This window comes from Capricornis sumatraensis, chromosome 9 (assembly GCF_032405125.1).
Source record: "Capricornis sumatraensis isolate serow.1 chromosome 9, serow.2, whole genome shotgun sequence".
Lineage (NCBI taxonomy): Eukaryota > Metazoa > Chordata > Mammalia > Artiodactyla > Bovidae > Capricornis > Capricornis sumatraensis.
This window is the reverse complement of record NC_091077.1, coordinates 62,198,515-62,225,755: the sequence shown is the minus strand read 5'-3', so window position 1 is coordinate 62,225,755 and position 27,241 is coordinate 62,198,515. Positions and strand designations below refer to the sequence as shown.

General features: G+C 42.2%; 1 protein-coding gene across 1 annotated transcript; it reads left to right on the top strand.

Moving 5' to 3' along the window:
- SLC36A2 (solute carrier family 36 member 2) lies at window positions 1-26,828 on the top strand. The gene is made up of 10 exons (XM_068979755.1): window positions 1-164; window positions 4,542-4,632; window positions 5,526-5,614; window positions 6,158-6,253; window positions 9,895-9,979; window positions 14,010-14,225; window positions 15,645-15,743; window positions 21,367-21,533; window positions 23,481-23,650; window positions 26,557-26,828. The coding sequence occupies exons 1-10, from the start codon at window positions 1-3 to the stop codon at window positions 26,826-26,828; spliced, it is 1,449 nt and encodes a 482-aa protein (XP_068835856.1).
- Window positions 26,829-27,241: the final 413 nt, after the last annotated feature.

The following is a 27,241-nucleotide window of genomic DNA, read 5'->3' as shown; positions in this document are numbered from 1 at the left end:
ATGTCCATGGCAAAGAGTGCCAGGGATCCCCAGGAAGCTGTTGACCTCAATCTGGACCTCAGGTCCCCTCCTGAAAGTGCCAAGAAGCTGCCGAACACAGACTCCAGTTTCTTGGATGAAAGCCCTTCCGAGTCACCCGGCTTGGAGACGACCAAGGGCATAACGTGAGTGCTCTTTACTGCCATCTCCATTTCTCTTCCAGTCTGGAAGCTTGTAGTGGCAAGAACCCTGAGAAGGGTGTTGACCCCCAATGCATTGTGCACATGGGGAGACCAAGGCTGCAAGAAATGCAGTCAGAGGCTGAATCAACTTGAGAACTTAAAGGGGCAGGAGGGGAGACTGTCAGAAAGCCCTCAGGATATAGTGATCTATCCCCCACCACAGGCACATGGGGAAACTAAGGCACCTTACCCCAGGCCACGCCCTGGCTCGTTGATAGGATGGGATTGGAATCCAGTACTGGCCCTAGAGTCTGTCTGTTTGTTTGTTTGCTTGTTTTTAACTGAAGTACAGCCCTAAAGTCAGTTTATTTTATTTTTATTGAAGTGTAGCCCTAGAGCCAGTTTTGCTTCTGGCTGGCCCTGATAATGTCTGGGAGGGAGGCAGAATCCCCAGCTTCTTGGTGTAGAAGGTGACCCTTGAGCTAAAACCACAGACAACCAAGCATTGTGCCTCCTCCCTGCAGTTACCCGGCCTCTATTTCAATTGAGAACTGCAGTGACAACATCAGAAGCACAGTATGTAGAAGAGTCTAGTTTCTTCCACCTTCCTCGGTCTGTGTCGGGGGAAGGGGAGATCTCTGGCAAGGCTTTCAAACCACAACAAGGAGGGATGTACTCAAAGCAGGGAAACCAAGCTACAGGCTCCAACTCCCTTCCTCTCCACCCTTCAAGCAGCGTGGCTAGTGGCTGATGGGCATGGTGGTAAAGATCCTGCAACTTTATGAAGAAAACCTTGACCCTGTCGGTATAGTAGAAAGGACATATGTATCCAAGAAGGTCTGCTCCCTCTTTTTCTAAGCCTCAGTTTATCCCCATATGCAAAACAAGGATACACTGGTGGCAATGTGAATTTAAGGAGGGTGGCTATAGAAATTAAATTTGAAAGGTTGAATGTTGTAGGGGTATGGGACAGTGTACAGCAAAGAGGGAGAAGTCATGACAAAGGGGCAGGCAAAGCTGCTCCCATGCCACCCTGCAGGACGATTCAGGGATGGACACAATGACCGACATTATGACATGGTTCACTTGCCCCAGGACTAGTCCTGGGAATTGCTAAGAATTCGCAATACTGAGAGTGAGCCCTTCAGGACTTGGGACCATCCACTGCTGAGGTGGGGTATTTCAGAGTTTTTATTATTTAAAAAAATTTTTTTCCACACCATGGGACATATGAGACCTTAGTTCCTCAACCAGGGATTGAACCTCAAGCCTCTAATTGGAAGCAAAGTCTTAACCACTGGACCACCAGGGAAGTCCCTGTTCAGTTCAGTTCAGTTCAGTCATTCTGTCATGTCCGACTTTGCGACCCCATGAACTGCTGCACGCCAGGCCTCCCTATCCATCACCAAATGCTGGAGTCTACCCAAACCCATGTCTATTGAGTCAGTGATGTCATCCAACCATTTCATCCTCTGTCGTCCCCTTCTCCTCCTGCCCTCAGTCTTTTCCAGCATCAGGGTCTTTTCAAATAAGTCAGCTCTTCGCATCAGGTGGCCAAAGTGTTGGAGTTTCAGCTTCAATATCAGTCCTTCCAATGAACACTCAGGACTGATCTCCTTTAGAATGGACTGGTTGGAAGTCCCTGAGGTGGGGTATTTCTCAATCAGAGACCTTGAGGGAACCAGTTAGCTCTTATCTCCTGAGCTAAAACATAGTTTAATGGTAATTTTAGCTATGTAAGAATCAAAAATATAAAGCAAGTCAGAACTTGCTCCTAATTTGGAGGGAGGTAATAAACAGGTCAAGTAAGTATGGTACCTGTGGAGTACATTCACCTGGGTTTGAATTCCCACTTGAGCTACTTACCAGCCAGAGCAAGTGATAGAACTTCTCAGTACTCTAGACTCTCCCCTGTGAAATAACAGTCAGCTCCTCCCAGGTTGGCTGCAAAGGACATCGTGGAGGAAGCCCCCAAGTGCAATACCTGCAAGCTGACTGCCACAACTATAATGATATTCCAGAGTCACCAAAGGAGTTAGGACTAGCACCCAGGTCTCCTGCCTCCCAGCCCAATGCTTTGCACAGTTCACCACATTATTAAGTTGCCTGAGTGGTCTAAAGTTAAATTCTGATTTCCTAAGTCCTTTAGATAGAAATTTCCAAGTGACCCATTGACCGTGGTTGCCAAACAAACCCATCATTGGAGAGCCATGGGGTGCAGTGCTCTGTCAGCAATGTTGACACCCACAGGGTGAGAGAAAAGCATGCAAAGACTCTCCCACCCTCTTTCTTTCCCCCGCAGTTTTTCTCTTTAACCCTTAACAAGTCAATGGGCAGTTCCTCAGGAAGCTACAGGATTCAGGGATTAATATAAAGATACAAGTGTTTGGGAGAGGTCTTTCAAAAAATACCATTCCTCCTAATGTTTATAGAGGCATAGCAAAACAGACATGCTGCCTACGATAACACAGCTAGTTAAAAAGCCTTGGGTTTTTCGTTTGTTTGTTTGTTTGTTTTTGGCCAGGCTATGTACACCAAGATCTGGTTGGGATCTTGGTTCCCCAACCAGGGATTGAACCCAAGCCCCCTCCAGTGGAAGCATGGAGTCTTAACCACTGGACTACCACGGAAGTCCAGCCTTGGGTTTTAATCCCTGATTTGTCCAACCCAGGAGACCAGGCTTTTTCCAGAGTACTTCGGCCATTTTGCACAGTAAGTCTCCTTACTGGAAGGCTCTCATGAGAAAGTGCTGAAGTTTCTGAATTTGTAAGCCCGATACTCAGTTTAACCTGGTCTAGCTTCCCTGGTGGCTCAGAGGTTAAAGAATCTGCCTCCAATGTGGGAGGCCTAGGTTCAATCCCTGGGTCAGGAAAATGCCCTGGAGAAGGAAGTGGCAAGCCACTCCAGTATTCTTGCCTGGAGAATCCCATGGACCGAGGAGCCTGGTAGGCTACAGTCCACAGGGTTGCAAAGAGTCGAACACGACTGACTTCACTTTCACTTTCTTTTTCAAAGAGCTATGAAGGTTGTTAATTCACCATCAAAGAGAGTATATATTTCTCCCTAATGGTTTACACCTTGTCTTCTGGACTACCTTCGCATTCTGTCTTAAAGAAAGTTCTGAAATTTGGGTTTTGTTTTGTTGGAGGTGGGAGGAGACTTGCCATTCCCCAGTTTGATGTCCTGGCCTGAGGGGAAAAAAAAATTCCTCTGGAGCCCAAACCCAAAATTACCCTGTCCCAGCAGATATCCATCTGGGGGCCCAAGTCACTTGATTTCTTTACCAGAAGTCACATGATTTCTGCTTGCTGCCTCCCCTTTCCCCTTTCTTCTGAGTTCAGTTCTGTATCTGCTAATGGTACTGTGACTGTGGGCCCTCTCTGAACCTTAGCTCCCTCCATTATGAAATGGGGCTGTCTCTTTAACTCATCCTTTCCTGGAGACGGCCCAGTAGAAGTAGGGTGAAGAACAGAGACTCTGAGACAGTTTCTGGGTATATATACCCAGAATATCCTTAGATAGTCAATGGGGCTGCAAAGAGTTGGACGCAACTTAAATGAATTAGCATGCACACATCCTTAGATAAGTCTATTTTTAAAAATCTCTATTCCTCAGTTTCTTCATCTGCAAAATAAAGGTAATAACCTACTTTCTCATCATCACAAGAAGATTAAATGAGATAATACCTGAAATCCTTAGCATAATGTCTGTTATATATTATAGTAAGTGTTCTAATGGCATATGTTAAGTGTGAGCTGTTAAAACCAATGCGTGCATGCTAAGTCACTTCAGTCATGTCTGATTCTGCGACCCCATGGACTGTAGCCCGCCAGGCTCCTCTGTCCAAGGGATTCTCCAGGCAGCAATGTTGGAGTGGGTTGCCATGCCCTCCTCCAGGGGATCTTCCCAACCCAGGGATCAAACCTGCGTCTCCTGCACTGCAAGCAGATTCTTTACCACTGAGCCACCAGAAAGAAAGAAAGTGAAGTCGCTCAGTCGTGTCCGACTCTTTGCAACCCCATGGACTGTGGCCTACCAGGTTCCTCCATCCATGGGATTTTCCAGGCAAGAATACTGGAGTGGGTTGCCATTTCCTTCTCCAGGAGATCTTCCCAACCCAGAGATTGAACCTGGGTCTCCCGCATTGTAGGCAGACACTTCGGAGAAGCCCCTAAAACCAGGATAGTGCAGGGCAAATTGGGATGCTTGGTCACCCTACAAGAGATCCAGAGTGCCAGAAAAGACCATGGGGACTGAGATACAGACAGGAGTCTACTTATGGACCAGCTCAACTCAGGCATGGCATGCTGGAATAGGATGCCTGTTGGATCTCCTCACCTCTGTGCACCCACATGCTAATGTCTTTTTCCTCTTCTTTAGAGCATTCCAGACCTTGGTTCACCTGGTGAAAGGTAACATAGGCACAGGGGTCCTGGGACTCCCACTGGCTATGAGGAATGCAGGCATCCTGGTAAGAGGGGCTGCTGAAGGTGGGTTCAGTATAACTGGATGGTAGCTGGGAGTAGGAGGACAGGGTTTACGTGGGCCTACAGTGAGCAATCTTTCTAAAATGCAACTTGGAGTCTAGACATCTAACCTGGGTTTGAATTCTGGCTCTGTCACAGACTTTGAGTGGCCTTAGCAAGTCAGTCTGGAGAAGGCAATGGCACCCCACTCCAGTACTCTTGTCTGGAAAATCCCATGGGCGGAGGAGCCTGGTGGGCTGCAGTCCATGGGGTCACTAGGAGTCAGACACAACTGAGTGACTTCACTTTCACTTTTCACTTTCATGCATTGGAGAACGAAATGGCAACCCACTCCAGTGTTCTTGCCTGGAGAATCCCAGGGACAGCAGAGCCTGGTGGGCTGCCGTCTATGGGGTCGCACAGAGTCAGACACGCCTGAAGCAACCTAGCAGCAGCAGCAGCAGCAGCAGCAAGTCAGTCATCCACAGTCCAGGTGTCAGTTTCCTCCCTTGTGCAATGCTAGGGTTGGACCATAGCTTGTTTTCCAACTATGCTCTATAGAGCACTAGCTCTCAGGGACACTCAGAACCCACAAGGATCAGAATTCTGAGTCCCTTACTCCCACCACAGCACCTCATTGTAATTGCTTTTTGCACTTTATTGGAGTGCTACTTGAGATCACATTTGAAAGAATACATAACATTGTAAGCCAACTATACTTCAAGAAAGAAAAAAGAAAAGAGAGAATAAATGTTACTGCTAAAAAGGGCTCACAAACCAGTTTGCTAGAAAGTTCTCTGATTCCTGAATAGTATCTGCGCTACCAAATCTCTCCTCTCCGTGTTACTCACAAACTCATTCTCTCCTCTCTTCCCTTGCCCCTTGGCCTGTCCTCCAGATGGGCCCACTCGGTTTGCTGGCCATGGGGCTCATCTCCTGCCACTGTATGCACATCCTGATCAGGTGTGCCCGGCACTTCTGCCACAGGTGAGGAAAATAGCATTTTGTCAACTCCCTCAGTACTTGGTTTTCAGGGACATCCCAGAAACATCCCATGTAATAAGATTTCACTTCTTAATTTCCTTCAACAAGGCCCAGAAAAACAGAAAAGCAATTGGGGCAGGGACCTAAGGAGGCTCTGCTGTGTGACTCATTAGCTGTTCTCAGTCAGACCATTGTGCTTATCCAGTTGGCTCATCTGTAAACTGGACATAAACAATCCATGCCTAACCGAGCCTCAGAGAATTGTCATGAGGATCCAATAGAATCATGGAGATGAGAACACCTGTACCCATGCAATATGTGTGTTATTACCCTTGTTATGTAGTCACCGCCCCAACTGACGGGTGAGGAAAACAAGCCATTGGGGAAATACCACCAGGTGTCAAAAGTCTGAACTAGAACTCGGGTGCCTGCCCCAGTTTTCTTTCCATTCAGCTGGGTTCTGCCTTGCTATATGTCTCCTGACGTTTCAGTATGTGATCTTAGGTTAAACTGCCTCCTGGTAACTGTATGCACTCTCTTCTGCAGGTTCAATAAGCCCTTTATGGATTATGGGGATACAGTGATGCATGGACTAGAAGCCAACCCCAGCGCCTGGCTCCGGAACCACGCACACTGGGGAAGGTATCTTATTCTTGCTTTGCCCAAAGTATGAAGAACATGTGACTGTCGGGGCTGCCCTCTTCCCTGCAAAGTTAGCTCGTGTGATACAGAACAGTGGACTTCACATGAAAGGAGTTCAGTGGCAGTCTGCCTGATCCAGCCTTATTCCTTATGTATACAGAAGGCTCATTCCTTTGCTGTCCAACTTTAATTTCATTCATCTTTTTATTAAACCACATTTATTTAGTTACAGCTGCCTACCAGGCCCTAGAAATACTGTGGAAAACCAGGCAAACAAAGCTTTGCCCTTGCAGAATCCATAGTCCAAGGGAAACACAGACCTTAAACAGTTTAAGACACAAGTTACTTAATAGTCACTGGGACAAGTACCATGAAGGAAGGAAGTACTAGTTGCTCCCAAGCAGGTAAGAAGAGGTATGTGGGTTCAGGTAGACTTCCTAGGATGAAACAGTTGAGATAAGGTCAGATAAAAGGCATTCTTAGGAGTAAGGAATTACCTAGGGGAAAGTGGGCAGAAGTCTGAGGGGCTTTCCAGGAAAAAGACCAAAATATGAAGGTCCTAAAGCACGAGGGAGAATATGACAGTTTCAGGGTAAAGAAAGACTAGGTGGCTTGATGGCAGATAGGGAGATGGTGCTGAAGATCCAGGGCCCTGTTAAGGTCTACATTTTAGACCCTCTTTAAGGTCTTGTTCTTTTCTTAAAAGCAACCAAGAAACCTTTGGAGGGTTTTAATCAGAGGCTTTCCTGTTTTAATCATATTTGCATTACCTGAAGGTCTCTCTGGCTTCTTTAGGAGAATAAATTGTAGGGAAGCAAAAGTATACTTAGGCCCATGAAGGGGCTATTGACAACATCCTGGTGGCAGATGACAGTGAAGGCTGGGTCCAGGCTGGCGGCAGTGCGAATGGAAAAAAGTGAATTTGGTCATTATTTGGATCTTCGGGTTGTGGGGAAAGGAAAGTGCCAAGGTAGACTTCTGGTGACTTCTGTTTTGGATATATGAGCAGTTGCATCAAGTGGGTAGTTATATGTATAGGTTTGAACCTATCTTCATGCAGGAGACACTGAATTGAAGTCATTAGCTATGAAGCCAGGGGACAGAAAAGATCTCTTAGGGAGAAAGTAAATAATGAGAAGAAAATAGACAAAAAAACCAAGACATTGATCCCTTGGTGAGCTCAAGTCTTCCTCCTGCAACTCTCACGTTTTTTGCTTTCAGAGATGGTAGAAAATCAATACCTTCTGTCCCCTGGTTTTTCTTGTTTAGTCACTAAGTCATGTCAAATTCTTTGCAACCCCATGGACTGTAGCCCACCAGGCTCCTCTGTCCATGGGATTTCCCAAGCAAGAATACTGGAGTGGGCTGCCATGCCCTCCTCCAGGGGATCTTGCCTGGGATCAAACCCATGTCTCCTGCATTGCAGATGGATTTTTTACCACTGAGCCACCTGGGAAGCCTCTGTTCCCTGGTACTTGGGACTAAGTCTACTCTTTTGTCTTCATTTTCAGACCTCTCCCCACCTTCTCTACTCTTTTCTGCACATCTCTAGATTATCAAAGTCTCTTTTGAACTGTGATACTCCAAATTGCACTACCTGAGGTGTGCTTTGCCCATGAGCATCATGGGTCTGGTGCCTCTCTTGACCCAAAGCCCCTTCACACATTGCATTATAAATTCAGTCTATGAGCAGACTAGAAAGGTTATGGGATAATTACCAGGATTTTCCCAACTGTGTAACCCAAGAGGAGGAGGCTTCGTCTGTCGAAACCCCTCAGATCCTTCGACTCATTGTTGAGCATATAAGGTGGATTTTCCTGCTCTATTTAAGAACACCACTCCATTAATTATCTCCTCTCCTATAACCTGAACTTCTTTTTGAACTATGAATTCTTCCTCCCAGCGTTTTAATGTGTTCCTATATCTCCATCTTAAAAATAAATAAATTAATAAAGGCCCCCTGGACCATATACCACCCTCTATCTCATACTCATTTTCTGATTATTTAGCAGATACATACTACTAAATACCTGCAGTGTATTAGGAAGTACTTTAACCAGTGGGTTTACAGTGAGGAACAAAAGGGGCACCTTCAACACTGAAACTCACACCCTAACTTCATGAAAGAAAAGCTCGCCCTCTGACTTTGCTTCCACACACCCCATCACACCTCCTTCATGCGTCCCCTGGCTCTCCTGTCATATACTTCTACCAAAGTCCTTTCCACCAATGTCCTAAAAGAAATCCCTGATACACTTTCTTTGCCCCCAGAGAACCTCTCAGAGGCAGTAGGGACAACTGACTGTTCTCTTCTTTGAACGTTTTCTCTACACTTGACTTCTGTTAAGCCCCTTTTCACCCTAGTTTCCCCACCTACCTCTCTGGCCATTACTTTGCAGGCTTTTTTGTTTCTATTCTCCTTTTAAATGTTGATATTCTCTAGGGTTTGGAATGCTGCCTTTTCTTCTTTCTCTGTACACTTTCCAACACTGATTCACCTTCTCAAGGATTTATCCACTACCTGAATAAAGGTATTTTGTCCTTGATCCATTACGTGGATGAATAATTTGTCAATTTCCTGGACAAATCAGCATTTTCAGATCCCAGTATATGGCTGAATGTCTCCTGTAGGAACCTCAAGCTTAACCATTCAAGTACTGAATGTGCCATTCCTCTCCTTTCCTAAAACCTCTTATTCCTTCTGAGTTTCCCTGTTCATTTTGTTGTCCAGGCCAAAAAACTTGGCACTTACCTTAGGTCATTTCCTTTTTCCTTTCCCTGGATGTAGGTGGTCACCAGGGATTACGTTTTTGTTACCTGGTGTCTCTTAAAACGCTTTCTGTTCTCTCATTCTGATAACCATGGCTTTGTCCAAGTGGCTGCCCTCTTTCACCTCCGTTATCAGGTCTTCCCACCTGCAGTCTTGGCCCCCAAGTGGACTCTCCACATGGCCACTGTAGAACTCTGCCTAATGCCTCTGCTGAAATGCTTTTTAATCACTTCCTCCTCACCATCTGCTCCTCCTCCTTATTCCTTTTCTTTCTCTCCTCTTTCTTCCTCTTCCCAAGGGACTCTGCTCAGGTATTGGTTTTTCTAAAAAGGCTGTCTGCTCCCTAATTTAGGTAAATTGTCCTTTTTACCATGGCCTTTAGGACCATGTTAATAAAATAATAAATAAATAAAAATTAAAAGACCATGTTATTTATCATTATTATTATTATTTTTGGTCTATCTCATCCACTAATCTCTCAACCAGTAGAGGACAGGGCCATATGTTATTTGTCTGTGTATCCTTAGTGCCTAATATGGTGTCTGGCATTGGTAGGAAAAAGTTTTAATGATCGCTAATAAGCTGACCCTACTGCCTTATATCGGTTAATATCAACACAGAGCTGGGTATGGGGCAAGGTTTCTGACAATGAAGAATTTTACCACTTGCTGAGCTGAGAGTGTGGGGGTGATTGAGAAACATGTTTTTAAAAGAACTATTGTTACATCCCTTCTTACTACCCCATTGTTGATTGTGGTGGCAGGACCGAGGGTGCTGGTCTAGGATCACCAACCCCTGAGGACAGAAGTGGAAATGACAAGTCAATTCTTCTTTTATAACAAGTTTTTTCTTTCTCTCTGCTCTCTTTCAGGTATATCGTGAGCTTCTTTCTTATAGTCACCCAGATGGGCTTCTGCTGCGTGTACATTGTGTTTCTGGCTGATAATTTAAAACAGGTAGAGTCTTCTAGAGAAGGTGAGAGGGAAAAAGATCTGCAAAAGGAGGGTCCTCTCTTTTTAGTTGTTCAACAAATGGCTTCTTCTCTTTGGGCCCTAGTGTCCTCATCATGGGGCTTCCCAGGTGGCACAGTGGTAAAGAATCTGTCTGCCAATGCAGGAGATACAAGAAAGGAGAGTTCAGTCCCTGGGTCAGTAAGATCCTCTGGAGAAGGAAATGGCAACCCACTCCAGTATTGTTGCCTGGGAAATCCCATGGACAGAAGAGCCTGGTAGGCTATAGTCCATGGGGTTGCAGAGTTAGATAGGACTGAGCATGCATGCACACACATATTCTCATCATACAATGAAGGCTATAGTCCATGGGGTTGCAGAGTTAGATAGGACTGAGCATGCATGCACACACATATTCTCATCATACAATGAAGGCTATAGTCCATGGGGTTGCAGAGTTAGATAGGACTGAGCATGCATGCACACACATATTCTCATCATACAATGAAGGCTATAGTCCATGGGGTTGAAGAGTTAGATAGGACTGAGCATGCATGCACATGCATATTCTCATCATACAAAGGAAGGTAAACTAGATGTTATCAGTGAACACAGACTTCCCCCAGTTCACATATCTGCAGATTTCTGTAAGTGGTTACTTTCCCACAGTACCTTTTGTCCAAGAGTTGTCTTAATCATCCTTAACTCTTCTTAAACTGATAACAGCTCTTTTCAAATGATGCCTAATCTTTGGGTCATCTTTATTACCTTTAATTGCTTCATCTTTATGGTTTAACAGTTTTTATCCCCAAGAAATTCTTTCAATATGACCTAGAGGTTATGTCGTAGCAATTTGAGCAAAATAATATGAGTAGTAACAGAGATCATCCTTAGTCAATCAATAAGCTTAACAAAGAACACTGTTCTTTAGGCTTTTTTTTTTTTGCTTAATGTAGTATCAGAAATTTGGAAATGTAAGAAAAGAAAATTAAATTGAAGGAAAAAATAGTAAGAATTCAAAGTTAGCTTCTATTATGTGTCAGGTATAATGCTGATCATTTTATAAGCTTTCCCTCATTTAGTTCTCTCCATGGTCTTATCAGGAGCTTCCCTGGTGGCTCAGATGGTAAAGAATCTGCCTGAAATGCGGGAGACCTCAGTTTAATCCCTGGGTTGGGAAGATCCCCTGGAGGAGGGCCTGGCAACCCACTCCAGTGTTCTTGCCTGGAGAATCCCCATGGACAGAGGAGCCCAGTGGGCTACAGTCCATGGGGTTGCAAAGAGTTGGACACGACTGAGTGACTAAGCACACGTGATCTTATCAGAGTAGGTACTGCAGTTATTCCCATCTTGCAGGTGAGAAAACTGATGCTATGAACTCTATAATTTCTATAAATAGGGTCACAGAGCAAAGGTTAAAAATATAGGCCTTTTAACATCACAGCTCTATCTTTTAAACACTATGCTATACTGCTTCTCAAAGTAAAACAAAAGTATTCTTAATCTAACACTCATTGGTATTGTTTTATTTTTAATGACATTTTGGTTGCCCTTTATTGTGTTTATTTATTACTAGGGAGTTCAAGAATCTTTTCATATATTTATTGGAAGTTTGTATATTTCTTCCTTCTTTTTTTTGGTTGTGCTAGGTCTTTGTTGCTGCATGCAGGTTTTCTCTGGTTGTGGGAAGCAGGGGCTAATCTTTGTTGCAGACCACAGGCTTCTTATTGCGGTGGCTCTTCTAGTTGCAGAGCTCAGGCGCTAGAGCACAGGTCAGTGCATGCAGCATGCAGGCTGAGTAGTAGTGGCACACGGGCTTAGTTGCTCCATGGCAAGTGGGATTTTCCTGGACCAGGCATCAAACCCGTGTCCACAGCATTAGCAGGCAGATTATTATCCACTACACCACCAGGGAAGTCTTGTTGTTGTCTAAAAGGAGCATTCATTGATTAGCATTTTTCAGTGTTCTTAAAATTTTTTGTATAATTTTAAAATTTTTATTTATCTGGCTACACAAAGTCTTAATTGTGACACATGGGATCTTTGGTCTTCATTGCAGCATGTGGGATCTAGTTCCCTGGCCAGGGATGGAACCCAAGCCCCCTGCATTAGGAGCGAGGAGTCTTAGCCACTGGATCACCAGGAAAGTCTTTAGAATAATTTTTAATAGTTTTATAATTTTCAATCACACTGAAGACTTAATCTTTTATCATCTGATATTTTGTTTCCCTTTGTTTTTCTACTATAATCTGTACAAATCTTTGTATACCTGTTTATTTCTTTAGTAAATGTATATTTTATGTAAAATCAGTGGATCAGGGAGTTTGATTTGAAGGCTCTTAATTGCCACGTTGCTGCTCAGAAATCAGTCTGACATTAGCAGAACTTTGTCAGTCATCTGCCTAGAGACAAGGTGAGCGTTGTCTCAAGGACTTTGTAGACTAAGTGGGGATGTGCTCTGAGGCATATGAATAAAGCTAAATATCAATATAATATCTTGGTGCTGGATCAGGACTCCATTAATACCCTGAAGTTGGGCATGCTTAATTGTGGACTAAGGTGCAGAAATGTATGGGAGCAGGAGAAATTGCTGGAGCAAGGGAAGGCTCCCTTGAGAAGATGCATCTGAGCTGGGCGTTGAAAGGTAGGTTGAAGAAGTGCTGGCGATCAAGGTGGGAGGAGGAATAAACACCTGGAGGCAGGAATGTATGGGACTTTCTCAGGAAAGGCAGTACAAGTGGTTATAGAAGAAGGTGTGGGCCTTAGGAGAGGAAGAGCCTTCACAGTTGAATGAGTCCATTTACGGCAGGCTTTGAATACCTGGCCAATTTTCCAAGTATTTTTCCTATTATAGTAAGGAATCCAAAAAAAACAAGACTTGACAATTGATCTATGTATTCATGAGTTGTTAAATGAAAAGGAGATTTCAAAATAAGAGTATATGGTATAATTACGGTCTTTTAAAAAGGATGTGTGTAATATATGTAATCTGTGATATTGCGCAGAACATGTGTAGATGAATATATTGCAAACCATTACCATGCTACCCATGGGTACTGAGATTACCATCCCTTCTTCATTTTCTTCTTGCCTAACTCCAGTTTCTAATTGTTCTGCAACGAATTGTGTTGCTTGCGCAATAAGACTGTATCCATTGAGTCATGCTGATTCCAAAGGAGGGTGGGACCCTCCCACCTACCCCCACTTTGCCAGGGGGATAGTGTACAGGGGCTGTTCCATGTTTGCCACAATGACTGGGGGATGCTAATAGCTTCTGTTGGGTGGCATTCAAGGATGTTAAGTATCTGCAATGAATGGTCCAATGCTCACAAGGAAGAGTTCTCTCACCCAAAATGTCAGTCTAATTAAGAAACAACAATGAGCTGTTTCAGTTACAAGCAGAAGAAACAGATTCAGTAGAACTTAAGCAGAAAATAAGTTTAGTGGAACAAGATTGGCTAACATCCAAAATGACAGAGAACACTTAAAAAAATGGGTTTCAGAAAAGGACGGGAACAAGAACCAGGCCATCAAGGGAGATGTTGATGGTAGAACTGATGCGCACTCTCCTCAGGGATTCCCTGTCAGAAGTAATGTTTGCCCTTTGGCAGGTCTGCCTTTTGTCATTTGGTATAGATTCAGATTCCAGGGAGAGATGTGAGTGCCCCTGCTTGAGTCAAGGGCCAGTCCTTTGGCTCTGCCACATGATTGTATCTTACAGTCCACCAAGGCGGTATTCAGATGAGAGAGAGTGCACCAAAAATAAATCAAAATCAAGAGGAATGGATTCCAGGTTGCCAAAAGCCAACGAAGAGCCACTCTAAGTTTAGGCATTTATGCTTATTAAAGTTATTTCTACAGCTTCTTTTGAGCAAGTATGATGCAAAAGATTTGCAATAAGAAGTCCTAAAGTCACTCTAACTCACTGTAAGACCTGGGCATGTGAGACATGCCAGCTGTTTGTGAGGGAGTCTGATGATGGGCCAGGCACTGAGCTAATCATGTGGCCATATTGCTCTTCCCATTCCTCTCCCAGGTAGTGGAAGCAGTTAATAGCACAACCAACAACTGCCATTACGAGACAGTGATTCTGACGCCCACCATGGACTCTCGACTCTACATGCTCACCTTCCTGCCCTTCCTGGTACTGATAGTTCTCATCCGGAACCTCAGGGTCCTGACTGTCTTCTCCCTGTTGGCCAACATCACCATGCTGATCAGCTTGATCATCATTGTCCAGTACATCGTCCAGGTTAGCATACCACACTCTGACTCCTCCATTGAGCAGAGCATTTTATCAATGATAGACTGACACTTGGGGCCATCCCTAAGGGTAGGTATGTATGCACTTCAGTCTGCAGCTTAAAACTCACTTTATTGTAGGATTTCTTCCACAAAGATGTCTCTGTGCACTCTCATTCTTCAGGATATCTCTTCTTTCATGTAGCTTCTCCAATACTCATTTTATATCAAATCCTGGTTTTAGGAGAACTGTCCTTTGCCAGGAAAATATCTTGATTGGTGAACTACAGACCATTTCTATAACAGTTGGAGAGCAGCAGAAGGCAAATAAAAAGCAGGATTTTCTACCAGAGCTAAACTTTATTGAACTAGTCTTATATCCTCTAAGCTGCAGGTCCAAGTAATTCCAAAATTATCCCTAGGAAGTTCAAGAGCAAACAATGACAACTAATATTTAGTTGTAGAGGTATAAATAGCCTTGAAAGACCACAAATGAAGCTATCATGATGTATATCACACATCTTTGAAGTTGAGTTATGGGTATTGATTTTCCATTAATTTCCTACTTTTCTATCCTTTCTAATTTTTATTTTATAATAGACAAGACTACATAGAAATTTAAACCCAAAAGGCCCAGGTAGTATAATCTATAAAACATCTGAAAGGTATTAGGTATAATACCTTTCAGATGTTTCCTTCTTTCAGAAGTCACAAGAAAAAAGTTATATTGTCCATAGAATTTAGTAAAGGTAACAGATTAGCCAAATATTTTAGGATAAACACAGATGAGTCTTAAAGCAATATTGATAGATTCTACAAAATTGAATTCCCCAATGAAACAGCTACTTCTGATTAATTTTTGGGCTATTCCAGAGGTTGCTCAGTTAGAGAAATGGTTCTGTCATTTTGATCTGTCACAGTAGATCACAAGGTACTCTAATAAAATATTTATTCCACACACTTTCCTTCTATTTATAGCTCACTGAAGAAGAAAAGGAAACTTTAACACTTAGCTAACTTACTATACTTTGGGCTCCCTAGAATATCACTGTAACTGTAGTCACAGTGATTTCCAACATCTGTATCCACTGGTACATGCAAAATGTTCTTGGGCACTTTAGACTAGTGCTAACCTGTGTTGTATAAGATTTTCTTCTGGAGAATTCTGATAAATTAGACACCCTCCATGAGATCCTGATACTCAATACTCTGATAATACCTCAATCTTTCTTCCCTCTGGCTCTTTGGTATTGGGCAGTGTTAAAATCAACTTTAGTTGTTGCCTGCTTCCTTTTGAAGTTTTATGAATTTCTTGACATTCAACTTTTTGTTCTTATAATTCAGGTATACTCTCAGAATACTCTCCCTCTTAAGGGAGCCCAAACATGCTTTAAGAATACATGTCTTATCATATTTCTCTCTCTCATAGGAAATTCCAGACCCCCGCCAGTTGCCACTGGTAGCAAATTGGAAGACCTACTCTCTCTTCTTTGGAACAGCCATTTTTTCATTTGAAAGCATTGGTGTGGTAAGATTTGAATTGAGATAGACTTTCCCAGGTGCTGTGGGTGGCCTTCTGAACAGGAGCTGGGAGCTCTGGATTTCTGTGTGCACGAGAGAAACTAACCTCTGACTTCACTTGGGTCAGTTTTCACCAGCAGGAGAAAGTAGGTTGTTATAGCAGAGAGGTTAGAATGGTCAGGATATAGTTTTATTCCTGTCCCAATACATTTATTAAACATTTATCTTCATATCAACATACATTTCCTAATCTTTAAAAATCAAGATAAATGGAGGTGTACAATTTAAGTTATAGGATTTTTATGAAACATAAAAAAGGGTTTTTTTGGAAAGTATAGTATATTTACAGTGAAATATTGTACAGTCTCTGCTTCCACACTTGAAAAAGGAGAGTGGTGTGTATAATTTTTTTCTTCCAGTTTTTTGAGATATAATTGACATATAGCACTGTTTAAGTTGAAAGGTATATGGCATAATGATTTGACTTATGTAGATCATGAAATGATTATCATAGTAAGTTTAGTGAACATACATCATCTCATATAGATACAAAATTAATCAAATAGAAAAAAATTTTTCCTTGTGATGAGAACTTATGATTCACTTTAACCTTCATATATAGTGTTAATTACATTTGACCTACAGCACTATGTTAGTTCCTGTTACTTACAACAAATTTGATATTTCTGTGGGTTTCAAAATGATCACCATGATAAATCTAGTTATGATAATGTCACAATGCAAAGATATCACTTAGTTACTGACTATATTCCCCTTCAAAGATATTACATAGTTATTGACTGTATTCTCTGTACTACATATTTCTCACCTGTGACTCATTTATTTTGCAACGAGTAGTCTGTGTCTCTTTGTGCCTCTGTGCTTTTTACATTTGCTATTAATTTATATACAGTACAATTCACTTTTATTTGATGTACATTGCTGTTTCAAGAAACGTGGAGTCATAGATGTACCACAGTCAAGACACAGAATAATTCCCCCACCATGAAAAGCTTCCTTGTGTTGCCCCTTTTGTAGTCCACTTACCCCCACTCCCATTAACCCCTGGCATTTACCTTCTGTTCTCTGTCTCTATTGTTTTATTTTTTTCCAGAATGCCATCCACATGGGATCAGATAGTACGTAACTTTTTAAGCCTGGCTTCTTTCACTTAGCTGCATGTAAGGTCATCCACATGGTTGCATGCATTAGGACCTAATTGCTTTCTACCCCTGAGCATCCACTGCATGAGCAGTACCATGATTTGCTTATCTATCACCTGTTGAAAGACATTTAGGTTGTTTCTGGTTTCTGATGATTATGAGTAGTGCTACTGTAAGCATTTGTATACAGGGTTTTGTGTAAATGTATGTTTTCATTTCTTTAGGAATAGATTTGTTAGGTCACATGCTAATGTATGTTTATTTAACTTTATAGAAAATTGCCAAACAGATTTCCAGAATGGCTGTACCATTTTTGCATTACCACCAGATGTACAAGAGTAGAGAGTTCCTTTGTATCTTTGCTGGTTCTTATCTGTATTTGTAATGTTTTTCTAAATTTAAGCCAATCTAATAGGTGTGTGGTGGTATTTTATTGTAATTTTATTTGCATTTTACTGATGACCAATAATGTTGAGCCTCTTTTTATGGGCTTATTTGATAGCTGTATATTGCCTTCAGTATAGTTCCTATTCAGATATTTTGTGAATTTTTTAAAAACTAAATTGTTGTCTTTTATTGTTGAGCTTTAAAAATTCTTTGTATATTCCAAATGCAAATCGTTTATTAGACATGCAATTTGCAGATATTTTCTCTAGTCTGTAGCTTATCTTTTCATTCTTATAACAGTGTCTTCTCTAGAGAAAAAGTTTTAGTTTTTATAAAGTTCAACATATCAAAACTTTTTATTTATGGATCTTACTTTTCATGTTTTCTCTAAAATGCTTTGTCTAATCCAAGGTCACAATGATTTTTCTATTATTTCTTCTAAATATTTTGTTTTCATTGTACATTTAGATCTATGATCCATTCTAATTTTCATTAAAAGTGTTTATATGTTGAAGTTCAGTTTTTAAAGGATGCCCAATTATTCCTGCATCATTTGTTGAATAGACTGCTCTCCATTTGAATTACCTTTGCATCTTTGTAAAAAGCTAATTGGTATATCAGTATGGGTCAGTTTCTGAAGTTTCTATACTGATTCATTGATCAATGTGTCTGTCCTCTCATGAATACCGAAATACCTTGATAACACAAGCTTTATCTTAAAATCATGTCATATTAGAGCTCCAGCTTTGACCTAATTAGTATTTGTGTGATGTATCTTTTTTCCATCCCCTTAATTTTTTATCAAGATAAAATTCACTGTTTTAACCATTTTGAAGTATATAATTCAGTGACTTCTAGTGCCTTCACAATATTGTGCAGTCATCACCATTCTCTAATACTGAAACATTTTCATCACCCTTAAGAGAGACCCTATTGCCCATTAAGCAGTCACACTCCATTCCCCTCTTCACTCAGCCCTGGCAACCACAATCTTTGTCTTTTAACTGGTATGGCTAGACCATTTGCAATTAATGTAATTGTCATGTTTAAAGGTCTGCATTTTGTTATTTGTTTTCTGTTTTATCTTTCCTATTTTCTCTTTTGTGATGTTTTTATCCAGTTACTTTCAAGATACTTTTCTAGAAATCTTTGGTTTTCAGCAGTTGTATTATATTTTCTGGATAAGTGTTCTTTGAGTTTGTCCTATTTAATTTTCACTTAGTTTCTTGAATCTGTAAATACATGTTGTTTACCTACTATGGGAAGTTTCAGCTATGATCTTTTCCAAAATTTTTTTCTGTACCAAGCTCTATCTCCTTCCCTTCTGGGACTCCAGTGACCTGAATGTTAGACACTTTGATATATGTCCCACTAGTTTCTGAGGCCCTATTCATTTTTTAAAATCATTTTTTTCTCTTTTATGTTCTGATTCAATAGTTCCTGTTGATCTATTTTCAAGAGAGGGGAGAAGTCACTGACTGTGTTCTGTCATTTACATTGGGCCCCTTCAATAGGGCTTCTCAGTTCTAAAATTTCAACTTGGTTCTTTGGTTATTCTTTCAGCTTCTTTGCTGAGAACTTTTATCTGTTGATTTTTTTCAATAGTGTTCTCCCTTACTTCACAGAAGTTGGTTATAATAATTGCTTTAAAGTCTTTGATATTTCCACAGTTTGAGCATCTTAGGATTGACATGTTATCTTTTCCCTTGAGAAGTGCTGAGATTTTCCTGGTTCTTTGTATGTTGATTAATTATAGACTGTATTTTATATATTTTGAATATTGTTTTATGAGACTCTGGAGCATGGTAAAATCCTCTGAAGAATATTTTAGCAAGCAATCAATCTGATTAGATTCAGACCACAAGTCCTGATCCATCTTCAGGAGATCATGGTTTTATTTATTTATTTGTTCATACATAGTTTTTATTTACAGGTTTGACAAGGATGCAAGGTATAGAACAGAGGTAGCTTCAGCTGTACTTTCTTTAGTATAAATCTTTGATCAGTTTGCTTCTCACACTGGTTTTGTTCAGACCATGTATTAACCTCAGTGTTCAATAAGCATGTCACATGCTTTTAATATCAGACTAGTTTTCTATCACTTTGAAGTGATACTTGGCTTCACCTTGCGTTTATACTACCCAGAGATCAGATGGTGGTCCCCATGATAGTTTAGTTCTCAAAAGCTTTCCTTTGATGCTTCACATCAGTTGCACATGTACAGCTCAGGGCTGAGCCCAGACTTCATTCACAGATTTAGAGGGTCACTTTCTCTGGCTCCCTCCTTTCCATGTTTTCCTGCACACTCACCAGTGTACTGCACACTCATTCAGCAGCTTCTTTTTCTGATCCTCTGGCTAGAAAGTCAGGGTTTCAGCTTCCCTACACGTCTATCCAGTTCTTGTGACTGGACCTCACCCAAGGGTGAGTATCTAGAGTAAAGAGAGGAGGAAAGGGTAATAGGGATTCCTTCCATGGGTGTGCAGCCTGTGCGGTCACATGGGGCCCTGCCTTTTAGAAGGATTCCACTCTTGGTTTAATGCCCTGCATTCATCATACTGAAATTCTTGACCTTTGACCAAGTGGTTCTTCATTGTCATTCTGCACTGGGCCCTACAAATTATGTAGCCAATCCAATTCCCCTCTTACTCTTTGGACTCTCAAAGCACCTTTTCCCTGTTCCTCTGCTCCAAGAGAATTAGTGTGTCTCAGATTTTTAGGTGCCTCTGTAACCACTGCAATCACTGGTATAGCAGACTGTTGCTCTGTGCCTGAGACTTGCCTTGGGGGCACGGCTTGGAGAGTAAAAAGGAAGCAGGAATAATAGGAATTCTCTCCATGCTCTTGGTCCCACAGGGTCCCCTATTTTAGGTCTTGCAGCCAGAAAGAGGGTTTCTGCTTGATTTTTTTTCCGTCTGCATCTACAACATAGTTCTAGGATTCGGGCTGTCCTTAACTAGGAGATAAAAGAAGAAAAAAAAAATTCAGGAAACTCATTGCCATAATGGCCATTTTTACTGGTTTTGAGCAATTCACTTTCTCTTATATATTTTTCAGAGTTCATGGCTAGTTGGTTAATATATTCTGTCCAGGGCTTTTAATCAGTGAGAGAGAAATGACATAGTATGCTTACAGCATCTTAATGAAACTGTGAACAGTGGCCAAACAAAGCACACTTGCTGGCCAGGTTGGGCCACCCCAGGGAGTTGATCTCCTTGGTCCAGTCAACCTGCAGGGCTCTTCCAGCTCTGAATGGTCCCGGGATCATTTTGTGACTCCAAGCCTGCCTTTCCTTTTTTCCCTTTAATTGTGGTAGAATGTACCTAAAATTTACCATCTTAACTTTTTTTTAATTAGTTTATTTTTTATTGAAGAGTAATTGCTTTACAAAATTTTGCTGTTTTCTGTCAAACCTCAACGTGAATCAGCCATAGGTATACATATATCCCATCCTTTTTGAAATTCCCTCCCATCTCCCTCCCCATCCCACCCCTCTAGGTTGATACAGAGCCCCTGCTTGAGTTTCCTGATTCGTAAGTGTACAGTTCAATGACATAAAGTATATTCGTATTGTTGTACAACCATCATCACCATCTCTTTTCATCTTGCAAAACCAAAACTGTGTACCCAGTAAACAATAACTCCTCACTTAACCCTCCCCTGGCCTGTGGGAATCACCAGTCTACTTTCTGACTCTGAGTCTGACTACTTCAGTTACCTCAATGAGTGGGATCACACAGTATCTGTCATTTTGTGACTGGCTTTGTTCATTTAGCTTATGTCTTCAAGAGTTGTGCATGTTGGGGCATATATCAGAATTTCCTTTCTTTAAAGGCTGAATAATACTCCATTGTGTGTATGGACCACACTTTGTTTATCCATTCCTTCATCAGTGGACATTTGAGGTGCCTCAAACTTGTGGCTGCTGTGAAAATGCTGCTATGAATGTAGGTGTACAAATTTCTGTGACTGTTCCTACTTCCGATTTTGTGTACATACTCCCAGAAATGGCATGCCTTCCTCTTGATTCCCACGTTCCTCTTTCTCCTCCTTTCTTCTTACATTGTGATATTTCTTTAGGTTCTGCCCTTGGAAAACAAGATGAAGGATGCCCGCCGCTTCCCAGTCATCCTGTCTTTGGGAATGTCCATCATTACTGCCCTCTACGTCAGTGTCGGGACTCTGGGCTACCTGCGGTTTGGAGATGATGTCAAGGCCAGCATAACCCTTAACCTGCCCAACTGCTGGTAACTCCATGGGTCTCAGGTGGTGGTGACTCAGGGCCAGTGCGTACAGGAACATATAGGTCACTTTCTCCTCCCTTCCACAGAAGGCAAACTGAGGTCTGGAGGGCATCTACAAGGAGAAGCAGAGCTGTCACTGGAACCCTAGGCTCTAGATTCCCTGTCCAGGGAGCTCTTCTTCAACAACAGTCTCCCATGTTGAGTGAGGCCTTGATAGCTTAGTGCAAGGAAGGATGATTTAGGAAGATAGGGGGAAAGTCAGAGTCCTTGGTCACCTAAGGAAAGAAAGGAAGGGGCACAGAGTCCAAGAGGCAGAGAGAGGAGCCAGTGGGCAGCTCCAATTACATTTACTAAGGCTGTACTACCAAGTCTTGCAGAGGAGCTAGGATGAAAAAGTAGTAAAACAAGAACTAATGAGGGAGGACCATGGGAATCTGGAAAATGTTCATATTTAAGTGACCCAATTGATACAACAGTTAGCTGACCCAGACTTCAATAACGCAATATCTCAATAGATAGATGAACCCCTATCACATTGTGCATCATTTTCTCCCACACTGAGGCATGTCATTCATTACAAGATACCTGTCTTTTGAAGGGTCACTTGGAGGCTTAAGTTATCTAAACGGTGCTCCTTTCCCAAGCTGATCAATATCATTCATCAAGCAATTACTATATCCCAGTTACATGCAGATGCCAGTGTAGACACATGGGGATGTGAAGGGTATTGATGTGAGTAGACTATAATTTTGAGCTTCATGATCTTTTCAGCTCACAATCCAATGGAAATGGGAAAGGGATAGTGTATGTACACAAATGTAGCTTAGGAATGGAAAAAGAAGCCCTCCAGCATAGTGGAGAGGTCTTGAGGACTCCCCAGTAGAAAAAGTACATTGGAGTGGGAGTACAGGGGATCATCCTGTCCAATGAGGTGGCTCCATCCAAACAAGGACAACTGCAGCACCCTGGGTCCAGGTCCCAGTTACACCAACCCTTAGCTTATGGTCATGGGTGGTTTATTTAACTTCTCTGACCCTCATTTTCCTCTTCTGAAAAACAGAGTTATCATGTGGATCAAGTTGGATATGTCTAAAGGCATCTGGCATGTAGTGCTTCCTTGGGAATTTCAAAAAATAGGTGGGGACTGCACAGATGGAGGGAGTAGAGAGGGTGTTCCAGGCAACAGAACTACTAAGAAACCCAGAAATATGGAAGTTAGACTTTGTAAGGAATGGACTGAGTATACACAGACAGGTTTACTAAACAGGCCAGATGCATCTACCACATTACTGAACTAAAGGGGAAAAGCCTTACCTCCGTAGGTCATAAAAGGCATCAATAACACTCAACACCCCCCATCATGTGATCTCTCTGCCCCTAGCCTGAGGCCTCTAAGTAACCCTGTCTCTTCTTTTATCCCTCAACCCCACACAACCCTCTTTGTAAACTACCTCTACCTCCAAGGATTTGGGATTCTGCAGTTCTTTCAGCCTACTTGAAGTATTTGTTGATATGCCAACAGTTTTGAGGGATCCAGAGAATTCCTAAGAACAGACAGAGATTACAAAGGAGCAGATCTTTTAGACCCAGGTCTTCACTACTCATCACTTGTATCTCCCTGAGCAAGGTACCTGGCCTGAACTTCTCTTTCCTAAAATCTAAAATCCAGCATCAAGTGGTAATGGTTTGTGAAGGTGTTGTTTATACCCATACCTGAGATTCTTTTTAGAGGTAACCCTCTCAGCTGCTTCCATTTGAATCTGTGATGATTCAGTCTCTCACCACTGCATGCTCTACTGTGACTTCCTCTTGTAGGTGGTCCCTCCCCATCATTTTCAGACAAGGAAACAATTTCCCACAGGACTGTTCCAAAGTCAGAGGTTAATGTACAAAGATTCCAGGTGTCAGAGCATGTTGGCCTTGAGAGCACTGCTCTGGTTTGTCCTGCAGGCTGTACCAGTCAGTCAAGATCCTCTACATCATTGGAATCCTATGCACCTACGCCCTGCAGTTCTACGTCCCTGCGGAAATCATTGTTCCCCTCGCTACCTCCCATGTGTCGAAGCGCTGGGCACTGCCTCTGGACTTGTTCATTCGCCTCGCCATGGTCAGCCTGACATGTGAGTGGAAGGCAGAGCGCCTGGTTTTTCCAGAGGGCTAACAGGAATCAGCCAGATGGTAGACGATAGTCACAATAACCAGCAATAATTGCATACTGTAACTGTATTTCTGGGGCCATTCTAAGGCTCGAAGTAGTAATTCATTTTATTTAAGCTTGAGGAATAACTTCATTCTTACATCTACCTAATTAGATAGATTTACTGGTATCCAGCTTGAGGGAATAACAACTTATCAAATAATAATTACAAAAGAACTGACTTTTATTAAACACCTAATGTGTGCTGTCCTCTGAGCTAAGCTCTTTCTCTCCTATACTTCATAATATTTTCTTCAGTCTTTGCAGGAACTCTTGTGAAGTAGGACTATGATAAACTCTACATTATAAATGAGAAAGCTGAAGGAGGGAGTGAGAAGCAATTGGGTAGGAAGTGTCAGAGGTGTGATTTGAACCCAAGTCATCTCAGTCCAGACCCATCACAGTTTACCTCCAGGACAGAGGTTGAAAATGGTGGCCAGTGGCAGCCCTCCTTGTGCTCTAGGCCCTATGATCCAGGGTGCCCCTCACCTTTAGTATTTCAGTGGGGGTGAAGACAGAGATTCCTGCATTGTGTGTGCCCTGGCCCCACTGTACCTAAGGCTCCTTTTAATTGTGATTCTTGTTGTGCTAGACCAGTCCATGTAAATCACGGGACACTGATTTTCTTCCTTCGAAATCATTCATTCCCAGTTTGTCCTCGGAGGCAGGGACACCAGTGTACAGAATATTAGAGACTCCAGAAAGATCAGTGAATTTGTCTTAGATATGAAGACAACAATTCCTTAAGCTTTTGCATTTGCCCCAATCAGTACAGTAAAGAATCTGCCTGCAATGTGGGAGACCCAGGTTTGATACTTGGGTTGGGAAGATCCCCTGGAGAAGGGCATGGCAACCCACTCCAGTATTCTTGTCTGGAGAATTCTATGGACAGACGAGCCTGGCAGGCTGCAGTCCTTGGAGTCTCAAAGAGTCCGATATGACTGAGCAACTAATGCTTTCACTTTCTTTTCAATCAGTACGTATGCAAACAATTACTTGCAAACAAGTAAAAATAATAAAGTAGGGACTTCCCTGCCAATCCAATGATTAAGAATCCATGCTTCCACTGTAGGTTTAACCTCTGTTGTTGTTCCGTCACCAAGCTGTGTCCGACTCTGTGACCCCATGGACTGCAGTACTTCAGGCCTCCCTGTCCCCAACCATCTCCCAGAGTTTGCCATTTTGATCCCTGATCAGGGAACTAAGATGCTGCATGCCACATGGCATGGCCAAAAGAAAACAGAAAAACAAATAATAAAGTAATAGTGAAGTAATAATAAAAATAACTTTTCTGAGTGCTTTGCATGAATTAACTTCTTTAAGACTTTAAAACCATTTGCAGTATGAACAATAATACCTAACAGGATAGACACCATCCCCATTTGGCAGATGAGAAAAAAAGCTGAGAAACAGTTGGAGACTTAACTCAAGGCCACACAGGGAGAATCCTGCCTTCCAGTCCTAATTTGGGCTGTTATACCACACTCCATCCTAGCAGACCTAGGGGAGGCTTCTGAGTTTTGTTTGTAATCAGGAAAATTGTCCATCGAGTAAAATAAAAAATGTAAAAGCCCAGGCCTATAAAACATCATACAAAAAACATATATATTATAAATCATATAATTTCAGGATCTTTAGCTTTAAGTGTTTCTTTGTTAGACATTTTAGGACATGTATGTAAATCTTGGAGAAGATACTCCTTTAAAGGAACCCTGTGATCTTGTTCCCACTGAAGATCCCCTTTCTCCTGTGAGTGATTACTCATTCTAATTGTTTTGCAGGTAAGAGGTGTTTGTAGCCCTGCTAATTATTAACATTAGTTCCACAAAGGCAAGGGGTTTCTTTGTCTGTTTTGTACATTGATATATTCCAAACAGCTGGGACAGTTCCCAGCACTGTTATTTAGTGTTATTTATTAAGTAAGAGCTTAATCATTAAGCATGTAGAGATTTGAAATGTACCTCTGTGGCATGAAAATTATCTTAAACTAAAAGCATTAGTACAGCAGCCTCAGGGAAAAAAAACTTTATCTAAATGTCCTTTGTGAATTAAGCAGAATATTCTGAAAAATACAGGCACCATAAATCCCCTTTCTGGGAGACTTTCAATCAGAGAGACTAACCATCATCAAAGTCTAAGTAATTTAATTAAATAACATGGAAGCTCTCCCCCACTTTAATTCCTCTTTTGAAGTGGGTATGTAAACCCCTATCTTTGTTTAGGGACCCAGTTCATATGAAGGCTGTGTGTGTGTATGTATATGCTCAGTTGCTCAGTCATGTTCAACTCTTTTTGACCCCATGGACTGCAGCCCACCAGACTCCTCTGTCCATGGAATTTTCCAAGCAAGAATGCTGGAGTGGGTTGCCATTTCCTCCTCCAGGGGATCTTCCTGACCCACGGATCGAATATCTCTTGCATCCCCTGCATTGGCAGGCAGATTCTTTACCACTGCGTGGCCTAGGAAACCCCATATGAAGGCTTCCTAACCCTAAATCAACCTTGTTTTTCCTCCTGTTAATCTGCCTGTTGTCAGTTAAATTCACAGATCCCCAAACACTGAACCTAGATGAGAAGAGGGAAAGTTTTTCTTTTCAATAATATTAATGTCTGTATTTGAAAGACGATTGAAAGGAGACACACTAAAATTTTAATGTGTAACCTTTAGTGAATGTGGTTGGCGGTATTATAGGAGTTTCAGCTTTTCTTTATGTAGCTGTATGTGTAAGAAACAATTGGTATATGTTTTAATTAGAGGATTTTTAAAGCAAACTTTAAGACTTTGGCTAAGCCCAGGAAGTTCCATCTATCCTGTATCATCTCCTGCAGGCATCTTGGCTATCCTCATCCCCCGCCTGGACCTGGTCCTCTCCCTGGTGGGCTCCCTGAGTGGCAGTGCCCTGGCCCTCATCATCCCACCCCTCCTGGAGATCACCACCTACTACTCAGAGGGCCTGAGCCCCATCACCATCGTCAAGGACACCCTGATCAGCATCCTGGGCTTCGTGGGCTTTGTGATGGGGACCTACCAGGCCCTAGATGAGCTGATCCAGTCAGGAGACTCTCTCACCTTTTCCAACTCCACTGTTTTCATTCAGTGAGTAGGGCACTGCTTCTTTCCACCAGCACCTTGATGTTTAATGACACAAATCTCTTTTATGTGCATTATCTGTATTTTGGGGCTTTACCTTTCTCTGGGCTAAGTCACAGTGAAACAAGCACGGACTTACCAAGACAAGGTCTAGGTGGTAATTTAAAATTTTTTGTGTGTTTATTTCTTTTCTTTCCATCTCTAGCTTTTCCCTACACTGAGAGCTCTCCCTCTGAAGGCTCTTGATTCCATCCAACTTTTTGGCAGTTCACATGATGAATTTACCTTGAGTGGGGCTATGCAAGAGGAAGCCACCAGGGGGGATCCAAGAGGCAGCGACTGACGGAAGGAGGGGCAGCCTGCTAAGGCTCCGGTGATTTGGTAGACAAAGGGTATCCTCTTTTCCAGTGGACATAATCCATA

Bases quoted from the DNA above. Each gene is read 5' to 3' on its own strand.
- SLC36A2 (XM_068979755.1), top strand. From the start codon at position 1: ATGTCCATGGCAAAGAGTGCCAGGGATCCCCAGGAAGCTGTTGACCTC. The intron at 5,615-6,157 runs GTGAGGAAAATA...TCTCTTCTGCAG, and splicing joins GCCCGGCACTTCTGCCACAG to GTTCAATAAGCCCTTTATGG. The intron at 23,651-26,556 runs GTGAGTGGAAGG...CATCTCCTGCAG, and splicing joins CGCCATGGTCAGCCTGACAT to GCATCTTGGCTATCCTCATC.